This window comes from Leopardus geoffroyi, chromosome D1, assembly GCF_018350155.1.
Source record: "Leopardus geoffroyi isolate Oge1 chromosome D1, O.geoffroyi_Oge1_pat1.0, whole genome shotgun sequence".
In the NCBI taxonomy this organism is placed as follows: domain Eukaryota; kingdom Metazoa; phylum Chordata; class Mammalia; order Carnivora; family Felidae; genus Leopardus; species Leopardus geoffroyi.
This window is the reverse complement of record NC_059329.1, coordinates 99883797-99901991: the sequence shown is the minus strand read 5'-3', so window position 1 is coordinate 99901991 and position 18195 is coordinate 99883797. Positions and strand designations below refer to the sequence as shown.

The 18195-nt window shown below is 40.6% G+C and overlaps 2 protein-coding genes across 9 annotated transcripts in view; both read left to right on the top strand.

The window, feature by feature from the left end:
- The window catches only part of FNBP4 (formin binding protein 4), a 43669-nt gene extending 36522 nt beyond the window's left edge, over positions 1-7147 (top strand). For both annotated transcript variants that reach the window (XM_045485218.1, XM_045485217.1), the window contains exons 16-17: positions 2685-2842; positions 6080-7147. In XM_045485218.1, coding sequence (XP_045341174.1) covers positions 2685-2842; positions 6080-6170 — 249 coding nt within the window. In that variant the 3' untranslated portion in view covers positions 6171-7147. The remainder of the gene's footprint in view (positions 1-2684; positions 2843-6079) is intronic.
- Positions 7148-8153: 1006 nt separating this feature from the next.
- AGBL2 (AGBL carboxypeptidase 2) overlaps positions 8154-18195 on the top strand; it is a 47129-nt gene continuing 37087 nt past the window's right edge. For 5 of the 7 annotated variants that reach the window (XM_045485223.1, XM_045485219.1, XM_045485225.1 and 2 more), the window contains exons 1-6: positions 8154-8676; positions 8863-8995; positions 9257-9320; positions 10506-10640; positions 14296-14349; positions 15087-15272. In XM_045485223.1, the coding sequence (XP_045341179.1) occupies positions 8960-8995; positions 9257-9320; positions 10506-10640; positions 14296-14349; positions 15087-15272 (475 nt within the window). In that variant the 5' untranslated portion in view covers positions 8154-8676; positions 8863-8959. The remainder of the gene's footprint in view (positions 8677-8862; positions 8996-9256; positions 9321-10505; positions 10641-14295; positions 14350-15086; positions 15273-18195) is intronic. The other 2 variants (XM_045485220.1, XM_045485222.1) reach the window with 2 other exon arrangements.

Sequence of the window (18195 nt, the reverse complement as noted above, 5' to 3'; positions counted from 1 at the left end):
GCTGAGTTGGTTAAGTGTCTGACTCTTGGTTTCGGTTCACGTCATGATCTCACAGTTCATGACTTCAAGCTCCACAGCAGAGCCTGCTTCAGATCCTCTGTCCCCCTTTCTCTCTGCTCCTCCCCTGCATGTGTTCTCTCAAGAATAAAATAAAACATTTATTAAAAATATCAAGTGTCCTAGGGGCGCCTGGGTGGCTTAGTCGGTTAAGCACCAAACTTCTGCTCAGGTCATGATCTCAAGGTTTGTGGGTTCGAGCCCTGCATCGGGTTCTGTGCTGACAGCTTAGAGCCTGGAGCTTGGTTCAGATTCTGTGTCTCCCTCTCTCTGTACCTCCCCTGTTCACGCTCTGTCTCTCTCTCAAAAATAAACGTTAAAAAAGAATTAAAAATACCAAGTGCCCTTAAAAAAAAAAAAAAGGCTAGAAAACAAGTCCTAGCCATTGGATCTTTATTCATCTGACTGCCTGTTCCGCTGTAAAAATGTGCTGGAACAGCCATTGCAGGGGCCCCTGGGTGGCTCAGTTGGTTAAGTGTCCAAGTTTGGCTCCAGTCATCATTTCACGGTTCTTGTGTTCAAGCCCCGTGTCGGGCTCTGTGCTGATAGTGCGGAGCCTGCTTGGAATTCTCTCCCCCTCTTTCTGCCCCTGTCTAACTTGCACTTTCTCTCTCTCAAAATAAATGAACTTTAAAAAGAAAAAAACAGCCAGTATAATTCTTTATACATGGTTTTGGATGTGACTGGCAATAAATAACTTCTAAAACAACTTATTTTCCCATGACAGGAATCAAATGTGATAAAAAAATTTTTCACAAAACCCATAGAAGTCAAAAGGAAACAACAGTGACTACCTAGAGCTTTGGATTTTAGTCATGTTTGACAGTGTTCAGTGAGAGGTCATACCTCACCGAGCCCTCTGTCCACTTATGACCATTATTGTTATTAGTTCATGTTACTTTTTACACGTATGGTTCCGTGCTAATCCCAGGTGGGCTGTTTTGGAGCTTGTTGGCAGGGTATGTATGCAGTGTGTCACAGGTGAAATGACAGCCTGGAGTGTGGGGGTGTGTGGGGCTAAAGGTGTAAACACAACAGATGGAGCACTAAGTTCTCCAGAACGTTAAGAACTGTCCATTACAGTCAAAATATGGTATTGAGCAGAGAGCAAAGTAATAGAAGAAAGACTGAAAATCTACAACTTACTTTCTCAGATTTTGGGGAATTAAGAAATATCTCTCAAGTATAGGCAGGAAAAACAGGGTGGGCCCCCATACCTGGTCCAAGATGAGCCCAGCAGCAGTTAATCACACCTACCACTCAACTGCTTGTTGTGTTTCTAGTGTAACCTGGTCAGGTCTTCAAGTACATAGCTCTTCAAAATATAGGGATAAAAAACATGTTTCCCCCCATGTCTGATACAGGAGCCTTTGAATTTCACATAACTAATCACAGATTCAACAAATTTGGTTTTTGGTTTTATTTATTTTTTTTAACATCAGGTTTTTTTGTTTTTATTTTTAATGTTTATTTACTTATTTATTTTTGAGAAGGGAGTGTGCAAGAATGAGTAGGGGAAGGGCAGAGAGAGATGGAGAATCCGAAGCGGGCTCCAGACTCCGAGCTGTTAGCGCAGAGCCTGATGTGGGGGCTCTAACTCATGAACTGTGAGATCATGAACTGAGCCAAAGCCGGATGCTTAACTGAGTGAGCCACCCAGATGCAGGTGCCCCTCAACAAGTATATTTTTAAGGCATACTATTTGTCAGGCATTCTCCCCAGAAGCTGGGGATGCAGAAGTGAATCAAATGTTTGTGGGGGAATACAAAAGAATACAAACCAAAGAAGTGGGGGAATGGGGTTGGGGAGACAGATAAGCAAATGCGTACATGTTTGGTGCTTTAAAATGCAGTGAGAAAAAACAAGCAGTGTCAGGACGGAAAGCGGTCTTTGGGAGGTGGTGCTGTTTCCAGTTAGGTTGGTCAGGGAAGGCCTCTTTGCTAGGGTGCCATTGATCAGAAGCCTGATGATAGTGATAGAGCAAACCGTGTTGGATATATGTAGGCCTACTTTTGCTACTTTCACAAGATTTTTTTTTACTCTGAAAGTAAATACTTACTATAGAAAAAAGTTAGAAAATGAAGATGAGCCAAAAAAATTTTATTTTATCTCCTCTTAGAACCATTCTTACCATTAATATTTTGATACATCTTGCTTTGTAAATATTTGTTGTTAATTGACTTTGTTGCTGTTTCTAGGAAAGCTGGTCATTTGTTTCTCAGCTCTATTTTACTTAATGTGAACACTGCATTTAGTTAAAATTTGCAAGAGGAAACACTGTAATTCTGAGATAAGGGCAACAGTTTTGAATTCCATAGAATAATGAGGCTGAAGGAAATTTTTGTGACCTAATTTTATAAAAACACATTTATGGGTTTGTTTTTTTTTCCAGTTTTTAGAATTTTGACCAAGCATTAATTAGATTTATAGTTGGTAGAAATTTCGGGCAAGAATTTATAATAGTATTTATTTTTTGTGTTTCTGTCCTTTTGATTTTTTTTTTTTTTTGTCCTTTTGATTTTAAAGTTTACTTATTCCTTATATGTAAGAAGAACCTTGATCTTGTGTGGATCTTATTTCCATATTTTATGTATTTTCTTCCTTCTGACCTTTACCCTTTGTTCTAGGCAAAGAAGAGTAAAACCAAAATGCCGTCTTTGGTAAAGAAGTGGCAGAGTATCCAGCGTGAGTTAGATGAAGAGGAGAACTCTAGTTCCAGTGAAGAGGACCGGGAATCAACTGCACAGAAGCGAATCGAAGAGTGGAAACAGCAGCAGCTGGTCAGGTAAACAAAAGCCCCCAGATAAGTGGGTTATGGTGGTGGTTTTAAAGCAGCAGTCATATTCTTTAAATCACAATCCTTAATTTTTGATGTATTTTACAAACCTTTATCTAAAAGTTTATAATTCATAATGATTATTTCCCTGTGAGAATTATGATCTACCCTTTTTCAAAATTATAGATATCAAGAGTTTAAAATTTTTTATAATGTTTATTTTTGAGAGAGAAAGACCATATGAGTGGGGAAGGGGCCAAGAGTGAGGGAGACACAGAATCCAAAGCAGGTTCCAGCCTCTAAGCTGTCAGCACAGAGCCAGACCCAGGGCTCAAACCCACAAACTGTGAGATCATGACATGAGCTGAAGCCGGGCACTTAACCGACTGAGCTATCCAGGCATCCCAGAGATAACAGTTTTAATACTTTATCCTACTGATCGTTTCTCTTAAGCAAAAAGACTGTCTTTAACATACCTGTTTTAGCATACCAGGAAAAATACCTGTCCCACTTACCATGTAGATCCAATAGACAATAGACCCTTTCATAAATTTTTTTTGAAATTATTTTACAGGGGCACGTGGTGGCCCAGTCGGTTAGGCATCTTGATTCTTGATTTCAGCTCAGGTCATGATTTCACGGTTCATGGGATAGAGCCCCACGTTGGGCTCTGTACTGATAGGGCCTACTTGGGATTCTCTCTTTCTCTCTCTGCTCTGTCCCCCTCTCATACTTGCATGCATGCCCTTTCTCTCTCAAAATAAATATTTAAAAAATTATTTTGCAAATAATTTACAGAAGTTAAAGGGAGGGGGAGGGGGTGTGCCTGGCTGGCTAGTCAGTAGAGAATGCAACTCTTAATCTTGGGGTTGTGTTCAAGCCCCACTTTTATTATTATTTTTTTAATATTTATTTTTTAGAGAGACAGAATGGGAGTGGGGGAGGGGCAGAGAGAGAGGGAGACACAGAATCCACAGCAGGCTCCAGGCTCCGAGCTGTCAGCACAAGAGCCTGATGTGGGGCTTGAAATCTTGAACGGTGAGGTCATGACCTGAGCCCAAGTCGGACGCTTAACCGACTGAGCCACACAGGCGCCCCTGTTCAAGCCCCGCTTTGAGTGCATAGCTTACTTAAAAAAAAGATTTTAAAAGGGAAGGGGAGAAAACTTCATTAGAGATTTTTCTAAGAATTTAAGCATAGCTAACTCAAAATTTTTTATTTTCTTGGTTTTAAAGGTGTCCAGGCTAAAATGAGTAACATTCTTTGGATGCAACTAATTGTTTAGTTGTTACAACATAACCTGGAAGATACTCATCTCATAAATAGTGCTGCCATATTTCAGATTCATCTTTGATAGGTTCTAGCTTATCATTGCTTCTGGTTCTTAACATTTGCAACATTCATAAATGTAATACTTAACGAAACCATTTGGAAGAGGATAGCCATCTTTTGTTTCCTAATTGAAGGCATTTTTAGTTTTAGATATATAAACACCAATTAGAATGGTCACTGTAAGAGGTTTTTTGTTCCTAAAATATCTATTTCTGCAGTCACTATATACCTGCTTTCAGCATTTGTCTACTTATAAACCCTCTGAAATGAATTTTAGCATACAGCATCATAAAACCTGAAGGATTCCTGTCATGTGTCATTTTAGGGAAATGACATAGTCCTGGTTCTTTTTGTTTGTTTGATTTTTGTTAATATTTATTTTTGAGAGAGAGCATGAGCAGGGGAGGAACAGAGAGGGAGGGAGACACAGAATCCGAAGCAGGCTCCAGGCTCTGAGCTGTCAGCCCACAGCCTGATGTGGGACTCGAACTCACAAATCCTGAGATCATGACCTGAGCTGAAGTCAGGTGCTTAACTGACTGAGCCATCCAGGCACCCCAGTCCTGATTCTTGTTACAAAATAGTTGGGTGGTGGTGTTCCTTTTTAATGAGAAAATTATACTTCTTTTTTTGTTAGAGATACACTGTTCACACATGAATCTCAAATTTGAGAAAATTCATCTAGGATGTGGTCCTCTTCATACCCATAGTCTGAAATGTTACTTACCCAGTAAGTTTTACCATCATAATTATTAGAATGTACAGTGCCACTGTCTGTTTGCTTTTATCTTTTGGTTTGTTTAATACTTGCAAAGCAAAGCAGGGGCACCTGGCTGGCTCAGTCGGTAGAGCATGCAACTCTTGATCTCGGGGTCAGGAATTCAAGCCCCACTTGGGGCGTAGAGCTTACTTACAAATAGTAATAGTATGGGGGGGGCGTACTATGAATGAAGATGTTGCCTCCAGACTCTTTTACTTCATTGAAAGGTTACATGCTTTTTGGGGGCAACACAATAAGAAAGCTGGGGATGCTGTTACTGACAATTTGTGCTTTTGCCTCATCCTTGTAGGCGATTCTGTTACTTGGTTTTCTTATTATTTTAGTCTTTTTGGTATTGCTGGGAATTGAGTAATGATTAATTCCTACAATGATGAAATAGGAAACTATTTCAAAATGATAGGTGGGGAATCACAAAAGATACTGTATTTAGATTATTTTAGATTTATAAAGATTTATAAAATGGATCCAATGCTCCCGTTCTAGTAATTATAGTGTCTTAGTTTAACGTATTTTGAAGATGATTGAAGAAGCTATGAGATAGCAATGCTTACAAATAGTTAGAACTGTTCGAAAGAGAATTTCAAAAACATTATATCCAAAGGTCTTTGATAGTAAGTTGAAGGTTAAAATATATCTTTCCTAAAGAATTGTAACTCCTTGGGGCTAAGAAAAACTTTCACAAGAATTGTTGTATTCCTTCAATGTGACTTTAATGGTTACTGGAGATAGATAAAACTAAGCATGCACTCACGTATCCCTAAAACTGTAGAGAGAGTATATCTTTGGTTGACCCATCAGAATTAAGAAATTTGATGAAGAATATGCTGGTACTTAGCTGAGAAACTTTTCTTTAAAACTTTATTTTTGAGAGAGAGAATGAGTGTGAGTGGGGGAGGGGCAGAGAAAGAGGAGGAAGGCTCGATCTCAGTTCTTGACCTCCTGACCTGAGCCATAATCCAGAGTTGGACGCTTAACTGACTGAGCCACCCAGGCACTCCTGAGAAACTTTTGAAGCATTGTAATGAACGTAGTTGTGATGGGTCAGATTTTCAGTGTTGGGCAGTGGCTTTTGTTAGGAAATAAACAGTTTCATATTTTTTCTTTCCAGTGAATAATCTGTGTTGTTTTCACAGTGGCATGGCAGAGAGAAACGCTAATTTTGAAGCGCTTCCTGAGGATTGGCGAGCAAGACTGAAGAGAAGGAAAATGGCTCCAAACACATAGTTTGGGGTGGGGTGGGGGTGCTTTTTTTATAGGTTTTTTTTGTTTGTTTTTTTGTGCATTCAGTTCAGAGTCTTAACCAGTTTTACTGTCGTCAGTAAACTAAATGTTATGAGGGAGAGCATATAAATTTCCTGGGCAAAAGCATAGACATACAAAGTTTTCACATTTGTGAAATGTAATTTTTCTGTTTTGCTGAAGGGTGAGGTGAGGTTGACTGAATGCTTTGACATGGCTGCCTTTATTTTCACACTGGCAAACTCAGCGTATTAGGTACATTAACCTCTGATTGGGAACATGTGGTTCATGAGTATAATACCTCAGTGGAGGACTCACTGACAAAAAGTGAAGGACTTTCCTGTCTAGTAGAGGCTCATTTAGTTCCTAGTGTGGCTCTCTCTCATTAACTTCTACTCCAGAACAAGTGCAATTAAGAAGGCAGCTCTGTATTCTGTTTTGCTTAACTGGGATTATCGGAATCTCTGACGTCTTCTTCTAGCCTGCCACCCCTGAAGTGCTGAGGTATATTGAGGTGTTTACCTTGTGCTGACAGATGGCCACACTCTTTAGAGGATTCTCACAGATTCTAGAACTGATAGCTCAGTCATTTCACACACTAGTGGCATATTTAAATCTCAATACAGGCAGCAGCAGGTGTTCATATCTTTAATTTTGAGGATTTCCCCCCTCACATGTGTGGCAGTAAATGTAACAAGAGCCACTGTATGTATTAATGTGTCTCCATTGTCTTAACCTTGTTCCAAAATTCACCTCCCTTTCATGTGAATGTACTCTCCATAAAATTCCAGTATTTAAAAAGCAGTTTACTGTTCTGTACTTTCTATTGTATCACAATCAGGTAAAAGTCACTTTAAACTGAAGAAAAGGCAAATTGTGTTTTAAAGCTGTTTGTATTTCTCCAGTTTCTGACCTTGTAAATTTGTATATATGCACTAATAAAGCTTTTTTTATACTTCTGATTGGTTATCCTTGCTCTTCCAAGCCTGTTATATCATGATTGTACAATCAAGACTTTAAGTCCAGTCATACTTGTCTTTTATCAAATACAGCATAACGCATGTGTAAACACTGAAGAGAACAGCTCTCGGGGAAAAGAGCAGCAGGATCTTGAGTCATTTGTGGGTGGGAGAGCTGTGGGGACGGTGAGAAAACAGGCTTCTAGCACCAGAAGGTACTCTGTGACTTAAATTTTGGAGCTTGTATACTATAATATTAGCTAATGTTTGACCTAAAATCCTGGAAATGATGTAATGTTAACATTTTAAGATTGCTTTATTCCCTCTGACTATAAAAGTAACCTCTACTTTGGTTATATTCATACAAAATTAACCAAAGACAACAGTTAATAGTTTGATTTTTATTCCAGTACATTTATAGCGTAGGAGTTTTGCCTACTGGGTGTCCTGTATATCAGTGTGTTTTATTTTATTTACGATTAATGCAAGTGTTGGGGTGACATTTTGTATATAAACTTTTTCTTATAATTTTACTAGAGCAAATTTCTAGAAAAGCTACCAACTAGCAAAGCTTTTAACTCCCTAGCAGTTCTCTAGACGTGTAGGAGTTGTTGCAGAGCACCAGTACGTTTGTCATTATCTTAACAGAATGGAGCACTTTCTAAAGTCAGATAATTCCATGGTCAAAATGTGTGGTTTCAGTTTTGTAATTTTTCAATTCTAGCTATGGGCTGGTGAGACTATAAGGTCAAAGAAAAGGGGAATCCGCTCCATCTGAGCAACACTTACCAGTTACCTAAACTTAAGGAATGGCAAAGAAGTCGAATTACTTTTGAGGCCCGCTAACTGATACTGTATTCACCGGTCTAATTTTGGTTCCCCAGAAGCGGGGCTGCAACTGAAAGGAGGAATCCGTGTGAAGAGCTGGAGGCTGGCCAGTCTTCCACCTTTTCTAGGTTCCTCCCTCATACCCTGGAGGCGGGGCCTCGCTCTCCGGAAGCCTCCGGCCACCCTGCTCTCCCACTTCCGCTCCGTCGTTGCTAGGCTACCGGGGCCCTAGCAGCAGAAAGCCGCGGCAGGCCAGTGCTGCAAGCGTGTTCTCTGGGCGCTGAGCGTTTCGGCCGCTGTCCCTGCAGTGAGGTGGCCTCCCGCCTGGCTTAGGCTCCTTTGCCCGGGCCGGGGAGCGGAGGCGATCGCACCCTTCCCCTGCCTTTCTAGGAAATCTCCACGCCCCCGCCCCTATTCTTCGGGAAACTGCCCCTCGCCTCCTTCTCCAGCACCAGAAAGCCCTGAACCCCTGGGTCCCGTTTTCGCGGGCCCACACTGCGGGCCCCTGACCTTTCTTCTCTACCCCGAGGCGACTCCGTCGCATCCCTCTACCCCCCACCCCCCATTCGCAATTCTTTCACTTTCCTGTTGCGTCCTGGTGGTGGGCATCTCCCTCCTCGGAGAGGGAAGCATGGGACCAGCACGGGTCCAGGCACCTCCGGAGGCAGAGGCTGGAAGACAAACCGCCCTCCCTAGTTCCTCAGGTGTGCCTCCGAGCCTCAGAGTGGGAACCAGTAGCCAGGTGCTTGTATGTGTGAGAAGCTGGGTTGGCAGGGAAGAGGGAGCGATGCGGCAGGGTTTCCTAAAATTCGCGCGAGAGCCGCGCAGGTGGAGGAGGGTGGGGGAGAATATCGGCAGTTTTTTTCAGTTGTCCTGTTCTGGTGTTTTAGCTTCTGTGTAATCAGCTGCCCTTTTGGAAATCGGGCGGGGGTTGTGGCTGGATGCCGGTGTCACTGACTTGTCTTCAGCATAGAATGCAGAAGTAACATGTTCCCAGCACTGGAAACAGAGGTAAAGCAGGAGGTTGGTACACTCCCCTCTCCAGGAACTCCACAGAAATCCAGTACTTCTATATCAGAAGGTATATTCTGGTGGCACCTTTTTCCGGCAGGAGATCTTGATCCCCAAGATAAAATAATTTGCATGAATGTCTTTCACTCAGTTTGTTTACAGAATCCTTGGGTATACTGTCCTTTGCAACAAACACTTCTTGTGTGCCTTTTGTTAAGAGTTCAATATTACTTGAAAGGACTTTCGTGATTGAGATGACTTTTCCTTTCACAGACTCTTCCTGATCCCTATGAAGACTTCATGTACCATCATCTTCAATACTATGGCTACTTTAAAGGTACTATCTCATTCTTACCTAGCATCACCTTTTCTGCCTTCATGGAGTAAATGGTTTGATTAACTGGAAGAGTTGCACTTGGATGAACTAATGGCGAATTTTTCTAGCACTGTAAGGGAAAGGTGAAGGGAAGTGAAAAGCACTTCCTTTCTCCATTGCTGTGCTGCTGTGTGTCACCTCTTTTGAGTGTGTATACAAGAGTCTGTCTATCCTTGGGCCAATACCACCACCCTTTCTTAATTATACCATATGGCATTTAAATAGTCTTGATCATCTGGAAAGACATGTCCTCCATCTTGTCTACAAGTCTCTTGGCTGTTCTTGCCTTTTCCATTGTATTGAATCTGTAGATCAATTTCAGAAGAAGTGAGAATTTTCTAATACTGGTTCTGCAATCTATGAATATACTCTGTTTCTTCGTCTACATAGGTGTTGTTTAATGTCTCCCAATAAAGATTTGTAAATTCGTCCTGGGACTTTGTATCGTTAGGCTATCATAAATGGTATCTTTTTAAATTTTGATTCTCTTTGTTCCTAGTATCTAGAAATAAAATTAAGTTTCAATATTGATTTTATTTCTATCAACCTTGTTAAACTTTCTTATTAACTGTTTCATTTTTTAAAGTGATAATTTGTGGGGCACCTGGGTGGCTCAGTTGGTTAAGTGTCCGACTTCGGCTCAGGTTACGATCTCACAGTTCGTGGGTTTGAGCCCCACATCGGGCTCTTTGCTGACAGCTCGAAGCCTGGAGCCTGTCCCTCTCTTCTGTGTCTCCCTCTCTTTCTGCCCCTCCCCTGCGCACACTCTCTCTCTCTCAAAAATGAATAAACATTTAAAAAATAATAATAAAGTGGTAATTTGTTGAAAACTGAATTTCCAGTTAGCCAGATTCAAGAGCCCTCAAGACAAAGCAGCTTTGGACACCTTTCTCTTTCCACTGTACCATGCTGCTTCTCAAGTCTCTCCTCACTGTAAAATGGAGAAAATGATGCTTAGCTCACGTAAATTGGAATATGAAAGCTTTTTGGAAAATAGGACATGTTCATTGTAAAAGCCTGCCGTGGGTGATGGGTGGTGACAGAGGTAGTGGCGGGTTTGGTAGTGGTCGTGGTTTTGGTATTAACCTAGATGTTACAGGTGATGAACTAGCCTTCCAGCACCTTTGATTAATTGTCTATTCATAGGTCACAGAGGTAGTTTACCAACCTCAGCTACACACCAGCATGTTTGGAAGAATAATCCTCGATACCCGTTGAGCGGCTCTTTTGGAGAAAGACAGGGTATGATACCAGACCCTCTGCAAAAGGAGAAGCTTCTGTGTGAGTAATAATCAGTGTCTGTGAACCCCAGAATTCAGTTGCCTTGAGCAACTCCTTCAGGTATTGAGGAGAACATGGCCTAACTCGAGAGAAGCCAGAGAAGCAGCCTCGGCCACCGTTTCCTGACATCACTCAAAAATGTTCTATCTAGATCCACTTTGGAGTATAGGTTTTAAATTAAAATACTATACCTTCTGGATTATCTTTTTCTTCAAATTGTTGGAAAATTTGTTAAGACTCTTTGGTCAAGAGGAGCACATTGATTTTTACACAGATTTCATGGATGTATTTGTTAAGGCAGTTTGCATAATAGTGGTGGAAACCAGGGGACTCCTGGGTGGCTCAGCCAGTTGAACCTTCCAACTTTATTTCGGGTCATGATCTCACAGTTCACGGGTTCAAGCCCCATGTCAGGCTCTGTGCTGACAGCTCAGAGCCTGGAGCCTGCTTCAGATTTTCTGTCTCCCTCTCTCTCTGCCCCTCTCCCACTCATGGTCGGTCTCTCTCTCTCTCTCTCTCTCTTTCAAAAATAAACATTAGAAAAAATTAAAAAAAAAAAAAGAATGGTGGAAACCAATTTCAGCTAGCTTAAGCAAAAAATAAGTTTTCACAAGGATTTTATAGGTTCCTTCTGGAATCTAAGGGCAGGTGTGCAGTTGAATTTCTCCCTCAATACATATGCAACCAAAAGTCAATTCACTTTTCTTTTCCCCATATCCTCCCCTGATCCCAGTTCAAGCTGCCGTCATTTCTCATTATTGAAACAGCCCCAGTACTTGGTCTCCTGAATTCTTCTCTTGTTTCATGCTAACTCCTTTCAGTCTGTTTTCCACACAGCATTATTCTTTTTTATATGCAAGTCTGATTGTGCCCTTTTTCTACTTAAAACCTGTGAATGACACGACTCAAAAGCCATAAAATACTGTGAAGAAAGCAAAATAACAAACTGAAAAAGAAAAAGTTTGCGACAAATATGTCAAAGGATTACAGTCCTTAACATAACAGGCTCTTACAAATCAATATGTAAAAGATGACCAGATAGGAAAATGGGCAAAGACAACCAAAGCAGAAAAAGACATGAGCAAGCCTTTCCGAAAAACAAATACAGTCGACAGGCTTATGGAAAGATGCTCGATTTCACATCCAATTAAAGATACAAATCAAACTGTCAAGGTACCGTTTTTTTAATTATGGGACTTGGGAAAAAAAGCTTTTTTTAATGACACCTAGTATATATAGGTCAGGGTATGGGGGAACACTCCTCCACTGCTGTCAGGGATGTGAACAGGTAGACTATTTTAGGAAGGCAATTTGACACTACCTGGGAAATTTAGTACAGTGCATGACCCTTGATGCAGCAATTCTATTTTCAGATCTATGTCTGCGCGCATCCCAGTGCCCTGAAGGCTCTTCCATTCTGTGTCCCAGGGCTCCTGACAGGGAGTAGAAAGGCAGGGGGTGAGTGAAGGAGACTCATCGGGGTGGGATGGCTTAGGAGCCAGCTGATTGCCCCACACCCTTCAGTTTCCTCCTGCCCCATTTAACTGACACTCAAGATAACATTCATAAGAAATGATGGCCAGGCTCAATAGAATAAAAAACATGAATGCAAAATCAGCTGGTAGAGGCAACAATGTGAATGAGGTTTAGAGTGTAATTGATAATAGGATGTGCACAGGAACCTGTGGGTGGACTTATAGAAGTCTCCTCCTACGATAAGTTCATCTGAGCCTTACTGCTTCTGTCCACTTTTTCACAGTAAGGGGTAGTCCTCACAGGACAATGCAGCTGTAAATGCATGATCCTTATAGTAAATTGACAATCTCAGTGGTATTAAGGAAAAATGATCTTTAGAGCAACCAGACTCCAGACTTTTTTTCCTGTTTTGATCGTTGAAGTAAAGATCTTTTTGCATCATCTTTGTAGCAAAGTATTTTTATACTGTTGGTTTTTTAACCAGAAAAGAACAAAGAGAAAAAGGAATGGGTTACAATACAATCTGCTTATTTAAAAAAAGAAGAAAAAATAATAAAGAAGGGCACCTAGGTGGCTCAGTCAGTTATAGTTAAGTGGTCCAACTTTGGCTCAGGTCATGATCTCATGGCTCGTGAATTGGTGCCCTACATCGGGCTCTATGCTGACAGCTTAGAGCCTGGAGCCTGCTTTGGATTCTGTGTCTCTCTCTCTGCCCCTCCCTCACTCATCCTCTGCCTGTCTCTCTCTTTCACTCTCTCTCTCTCTCAAAAATAAATAACCATTAAAGAAAGTAAATGAATAAAACAAAAGAAAAGGAATATATGTGTAAAGTTGCAAATTCAAATGGCAGAAAAAAAGGAAAACTAAAAGCCCTTCGTGCCCTACTCCTGATAAAGCCATTATTGTCTTAATTCTTTTCATATATTCTCATGTATCTGTGTATTCTTGTCTTTTTAATTATTCACAGGGGATACTATACACAATACTATAATACTATAACTTTGATATTTTTTTTCCGTTTAATAATACACCTTACAGAGCTTTTTCAAATGAGCACACACACAATTTTTTACCCCATCTTTTTTTTTTTTTTTAACGTTTATTCATTTTTTGAGAGACAGAAAGAGAGCATGAGTGAAAGAGGGGCAGAGAGAGAGGGAAACACAGAATTCCAAGCAGGCTCCAGGCTCTGAGCTGTCAGCACAGAGCCTGACATGGGGTTTGAACTCACAAACCACCACCTGAGCCAAAGTTGGACGCTTAACCAACTGAGCCACTCAGGCACCCCTACCTCATCTTTTTTTAAGGGAACCTACAGTATTCCACCTGATTAATATGTCATAATTATTTTAACTTCCCTTTTGATGTTTTCGTTGTTTCCACATTTTTGTTATTTGAACATTGCTTCAGTAAGCCTCTTAGTATGTGTAGTTTTTTCTTTTTAAGTTTATTTATTTATTTTGAGAGAGAGAGCGAGCAGGAGAGGGGCAGAGAGAGAAGGAAAGAGAGAGAATCCCAAGCAGGCTCCGCACCATCAGCACAGAGCCCAACATGGGGCTTGAACCTACAAGGCATGAGTTCATGACCTGAGCCAAACCAAAAGTTGGGCATTTAACCGACTGAGCCACCCAGGCGTCCCTGTATGTGTATCTTGATGAATTTTTGTGAGAAAATCTGTAAAGTAAATTCTTAGCAGTGGGATTGCTGGATCAATGGTTCTGTATTTTAAATGTTACTAGATAAACTGCCGAACTGCTTTCCAGAAAGTTTGTACTGATTTGCCCACTTGCCAGCAGGTTCTGAGAGTACCTGTTTACTTAACACCTGTGCCAGAATGAATGTGAAAACACATAAATGCTTTTTGTGTCTGTTAGGTAAAAAAGTAGTATTTCCTTGTCATAGTGGTTTACATTTCTTGATGTAATGCTGAGCAGCTTTACCATCTTTTCAAATGTTTATGATCCCCCCTCCCCTCATTAAACTAGGGAAAAAATTAAGAGACAGAAAAAACAGGGCCCTGAAATTAAAAAGAACAAATTTTAGAGAAAGAAAAGAAAAAAAGAAGGAAAAATGGGGACCTAAATGGGGGTGGAGGATGGAAAGGGATAGGGAAAGGGGGAAGAAAAAAGAAAGTCACAGATCCCTAGGACAAACCATGCCTCCTTCTTCCTCTTTCTAGGGCCCACCTGTATATCTTCACCTGTGCATAGACAGATAGAAGCTGTGAGCAGAGGTATTCCATGTCCTTCCAGACCCGAAAACTCATGCTGCTGCTTTACAGAAATACGTCTTCACTCCCTGCTCTCCGCTCCAGATCTGGCACTCACCACACCCAGGGGGTTTTGGCCTTTCCTTCCCCCTCTCCTTGCCTTTCTTTGCCTTCTTCCTCTCATTTCTCTTCTTTTTCTCCGTCCTGGGAGCCTCTTTTCCTCCTTTCTTTCTCATTCTTTTTCCCAAGAGCTCATCTTTCTCTCCTGCCCCTGCTCGCTCCTCTTCGTTAGTTTCTGTGTCCTCCCAACCATTGTATTTTGAATTTGAAAGTTAATTTGTAGATTATTTCTACAAATTAGTTAATAGTTATTAGTGTTGTTAATAAGGTCTTACGTACTTTTCTCTAAAACGCTAACGGATGAAATGCAGTTTCCTCATTTGCCTCTCTCTAAGCAAAAATAATATGACATAATTTGATTTAAAAAACAAAAAAGTTTCTTCTAACTTATTCTAAACCTTTACATTTAAATATTTAATAGACTGTGTAGAATTTTAATAATGTAGAATTTTAACTTTGCATAATGTCAGTGCTGTCGTCTTGGACTAAATCTCCTTCTTGAAGGAGACACCTGTCTTAGGATTGTGCACCTGTGCTCATATTTTAATACAGTGCTTCAAGTTACTTGGTTGTCACAGTTGAGCTGTAAAGTCCCCAAGGAGAAAAGGAAAGCTGTTCACTCATTCCCTTTCTCTCTGCAGATTCTCTTATGCTTAGTTCACCACTTCTTAAGAGCAGGCAGCTTCTTCATGATGAATTTGGTGAAGTCAACCCATGTCTTCGAGAACCCCGAGATCTCTTTACCTTCTTCTCTAGCAGCGGGCCTCTGCAGGCTCCGAGGTGGCCAATAGAATGTGAGGTCATCAAGGAAAACCTTCATCATATTGGTAATGTGACTTCTGTGTCGCAGTGCTGTCCTGACAGACATTATTATGAGAACCTATTAAGTCCAGCATACTGAAGTACAAGGCAGGACAGATTCAACATCTGTTAGCTCATCCTGAAATGATTAAGCCCTGGGAAACTGATATACACTGGTCAAAGTAAAAGTTACACTAATGTGTAAGCTCAAATGCTTCAGGGTTTATTGGAATGGAGGGATACCTTTCTAGAGGCCGAAATATATCAGTACTTACATCTGCCTCAGTATTAATATGCTTGAGTTTTAGGAATTGTATTTTTTTTTTTTTTGACTCAAAATCACATGATGTAACTTTTTTTTTTTTTACTTTTTTTAACTATTAGAATTTATTTATTAAATGTTTTATATGTCATCTTTAGATATTTTCTATTATGATCTTTTCATTTGTTTATTTTATTTCATTTTATTATTATTATTTTTTAATTTACATCCAAGTTAATTAGCATATAGTACAACAATGATTTCAGGAGTAGATTCCTTAGTGCCCTTTACCCATTTAGCCCATCCCTCCTCCCAGAATCCGTCCAGTGACCTTCTGTTTGTTCTCCATATTTAAGAGTCTCTTAGGTTTTTGTGCCCCTCCCTGTTGTTGTATTATTTTTGTTTCCCTTCCCTTATGTTCATCTGTTTTGTCTCTTAAAGTCCTCATATGAGTGAAGTCATATGATTTTTGTCTTTCTCTGACTAATTTCACTTAGCATAATACCTTCCAGTTCCATCCTCATAGTTGCAAATGGCAAGATTTCATTCTTTTTGATTGCCAAGGAATATTCCATTGTATATATATACCACATCTTCTTTATCCGTTCGTCCATTGATGGACATTTGGGCTCTTTCCATACTTTGGCTATTGTTGATAGTGCTGCTATGAACATGGGGGTGCATGTGCCCCTTTGAAACAGCGTACCTGTATCCCTTGGATAAATACCTAGTAGTGCAGTTGCTGGGTCGTAGGGTAGTTCTATTTTTAATTTTTTGAGGAACCTCCATACTGTTTTCCAGAGTGGCTCCACCAGCTTGCATTCCCACCAGCAATGCAAAAGAGATCCTCTTTCTCCGCACCCTCGCCAACATCTGTTGTTGCCTGAGTTGTTCATGTTAGCCTTCTGACAGGTGTGAGGTGATATCTCATTGTGGTTTGATTTGTATTTCCCTGATGATGAATGATGTTGAGCATTTTGTCTTGTGTCAGTTGACTATCTGGATGTCTTCTTTGGAGAAGTGTCTATTCATGTGTTTTGTCCATTTCTTCACTGGATTCTTTGTTTTTTGGGTGTTGAGTTTGATAAGTTCTTTATAGATTTTGGATACTAACCCTTTATCTGATAGGTCGTTTGCAAATATCTTCTCCCATTCCATCGGTTGCCTTTTATTTTTGCTTATTGTTTCTTTCGCTGTGCAGAAGCTTTTTCATTTTGATGAGGTCCCAATAGTTCATTTTTGCTTTTGTTTCCCTTGACTCTGGAGACATGTTGAGTAAGAAGTTGCTGCGGCCGAGGTCAAAGAGGTTTTTGCCTGCTTTCTCCTCAAGGATTTTGATGGCTTCCTGTCTTACATTGAGGTCTTTCATCCATTTTGAGTTTATTTTTGTGTGTGGTGTAAGAAAGTGGTCCAGGTTCATTCTTCTGCATGTCACTGTCCAGTTTTCCCAGCACCACTTGCTGAAGAGACTGTCTTTATTCCATCAGATATTCTTTCCTGCTTTGTCAAAGATTAGTTGGCCATACGTTTGTGGGTCCATTTCTGGGTTCTCCATTCCGTTCCATTGATCTGAGTGTCTGTTTTTGTGCCATAGGAGTTGTATTTTTACTAGCCTTGGTATAGCTGATGAACACTATACATACCAGAACATAGTTTTTACTGTTGTTTTGTTGTTGTTGTTGTTGTTGTTGTTGTTAGATTTTTTTTGTTGTTTTTTTTTTAAGTAGGCTTAAACCCAGTGTGCAGCCCAGTGTGGGGTTTGAACTCACGATCCTGAAGATCAAGACCTGAGTTGAGATCAAGAGTCAGACAGACACTTAGCTGACTGAGCCACACAAGCGCCCCAGTTTTGGCTGTTTTGGTTTTTTTTAGAGAGAAAGAGAAGTAGGGTGCAAGTGAGAGAGGGGCAGAGAGACAGAATCCCAGGAGGGGCAGAGAAAGAGAGGGAGAGAGAGAAAGAGAAGCAGAGCTCATGCTCGCCTGAAGCAGGGCTTGTGCTCACACGAAGTGGGACTAGAGCTCACCTGATGTGGGAATCAAACTCATGAACCCCGAGATCGTGACCTGAGCCAAAAGTCAGATGTGTGACCATTAAGCCACACAGGTGTCCCAGTTTTGACTGTTTTTAATTGTATTTTGAGTTTATTGGAGTGTTTTTGTGGAAATGGTGGAGACTAGTTTTGTGAGATTGCTGGTCATATGTTTGAGTTCTTGGTGCAGATACAATCTTCAGCATTCATTATGTGAGGGTTTCAGAAGTGGGTTGCATTGAAGTGGAGACTTTTCTAATGGCTGGGATGCCTACGTCTATCAAACATTATGTCTCTGCTTTAGACTGCTAGATAAACAACTGGATGTTTCTTATTCTCACACTTCCCTCTTATAATATTCATTCAATATATTTAATAAGCATCTGCCATCTGCTAAGTGCAGTGCTTGGTGTTACAGATATAATGATAAACAAATGGAGACACCGAGAGTTCACATACTGGTGGGGTTGTTGAAGATACAACCAGGCAATTGCTTAGAGTTTAGTCCCTCTGGGAACGCTTAACACCAGCCTGGAAGATTAGGGAGGGTTTCCCAGAGGAGATGACACATATATTGAGATCTGAAGGATGATAAGTTACAAGTAATCCACCTGAGAAGGTCAAAGAAAATATTCTAGTTAGAGGACATAGAAGAAG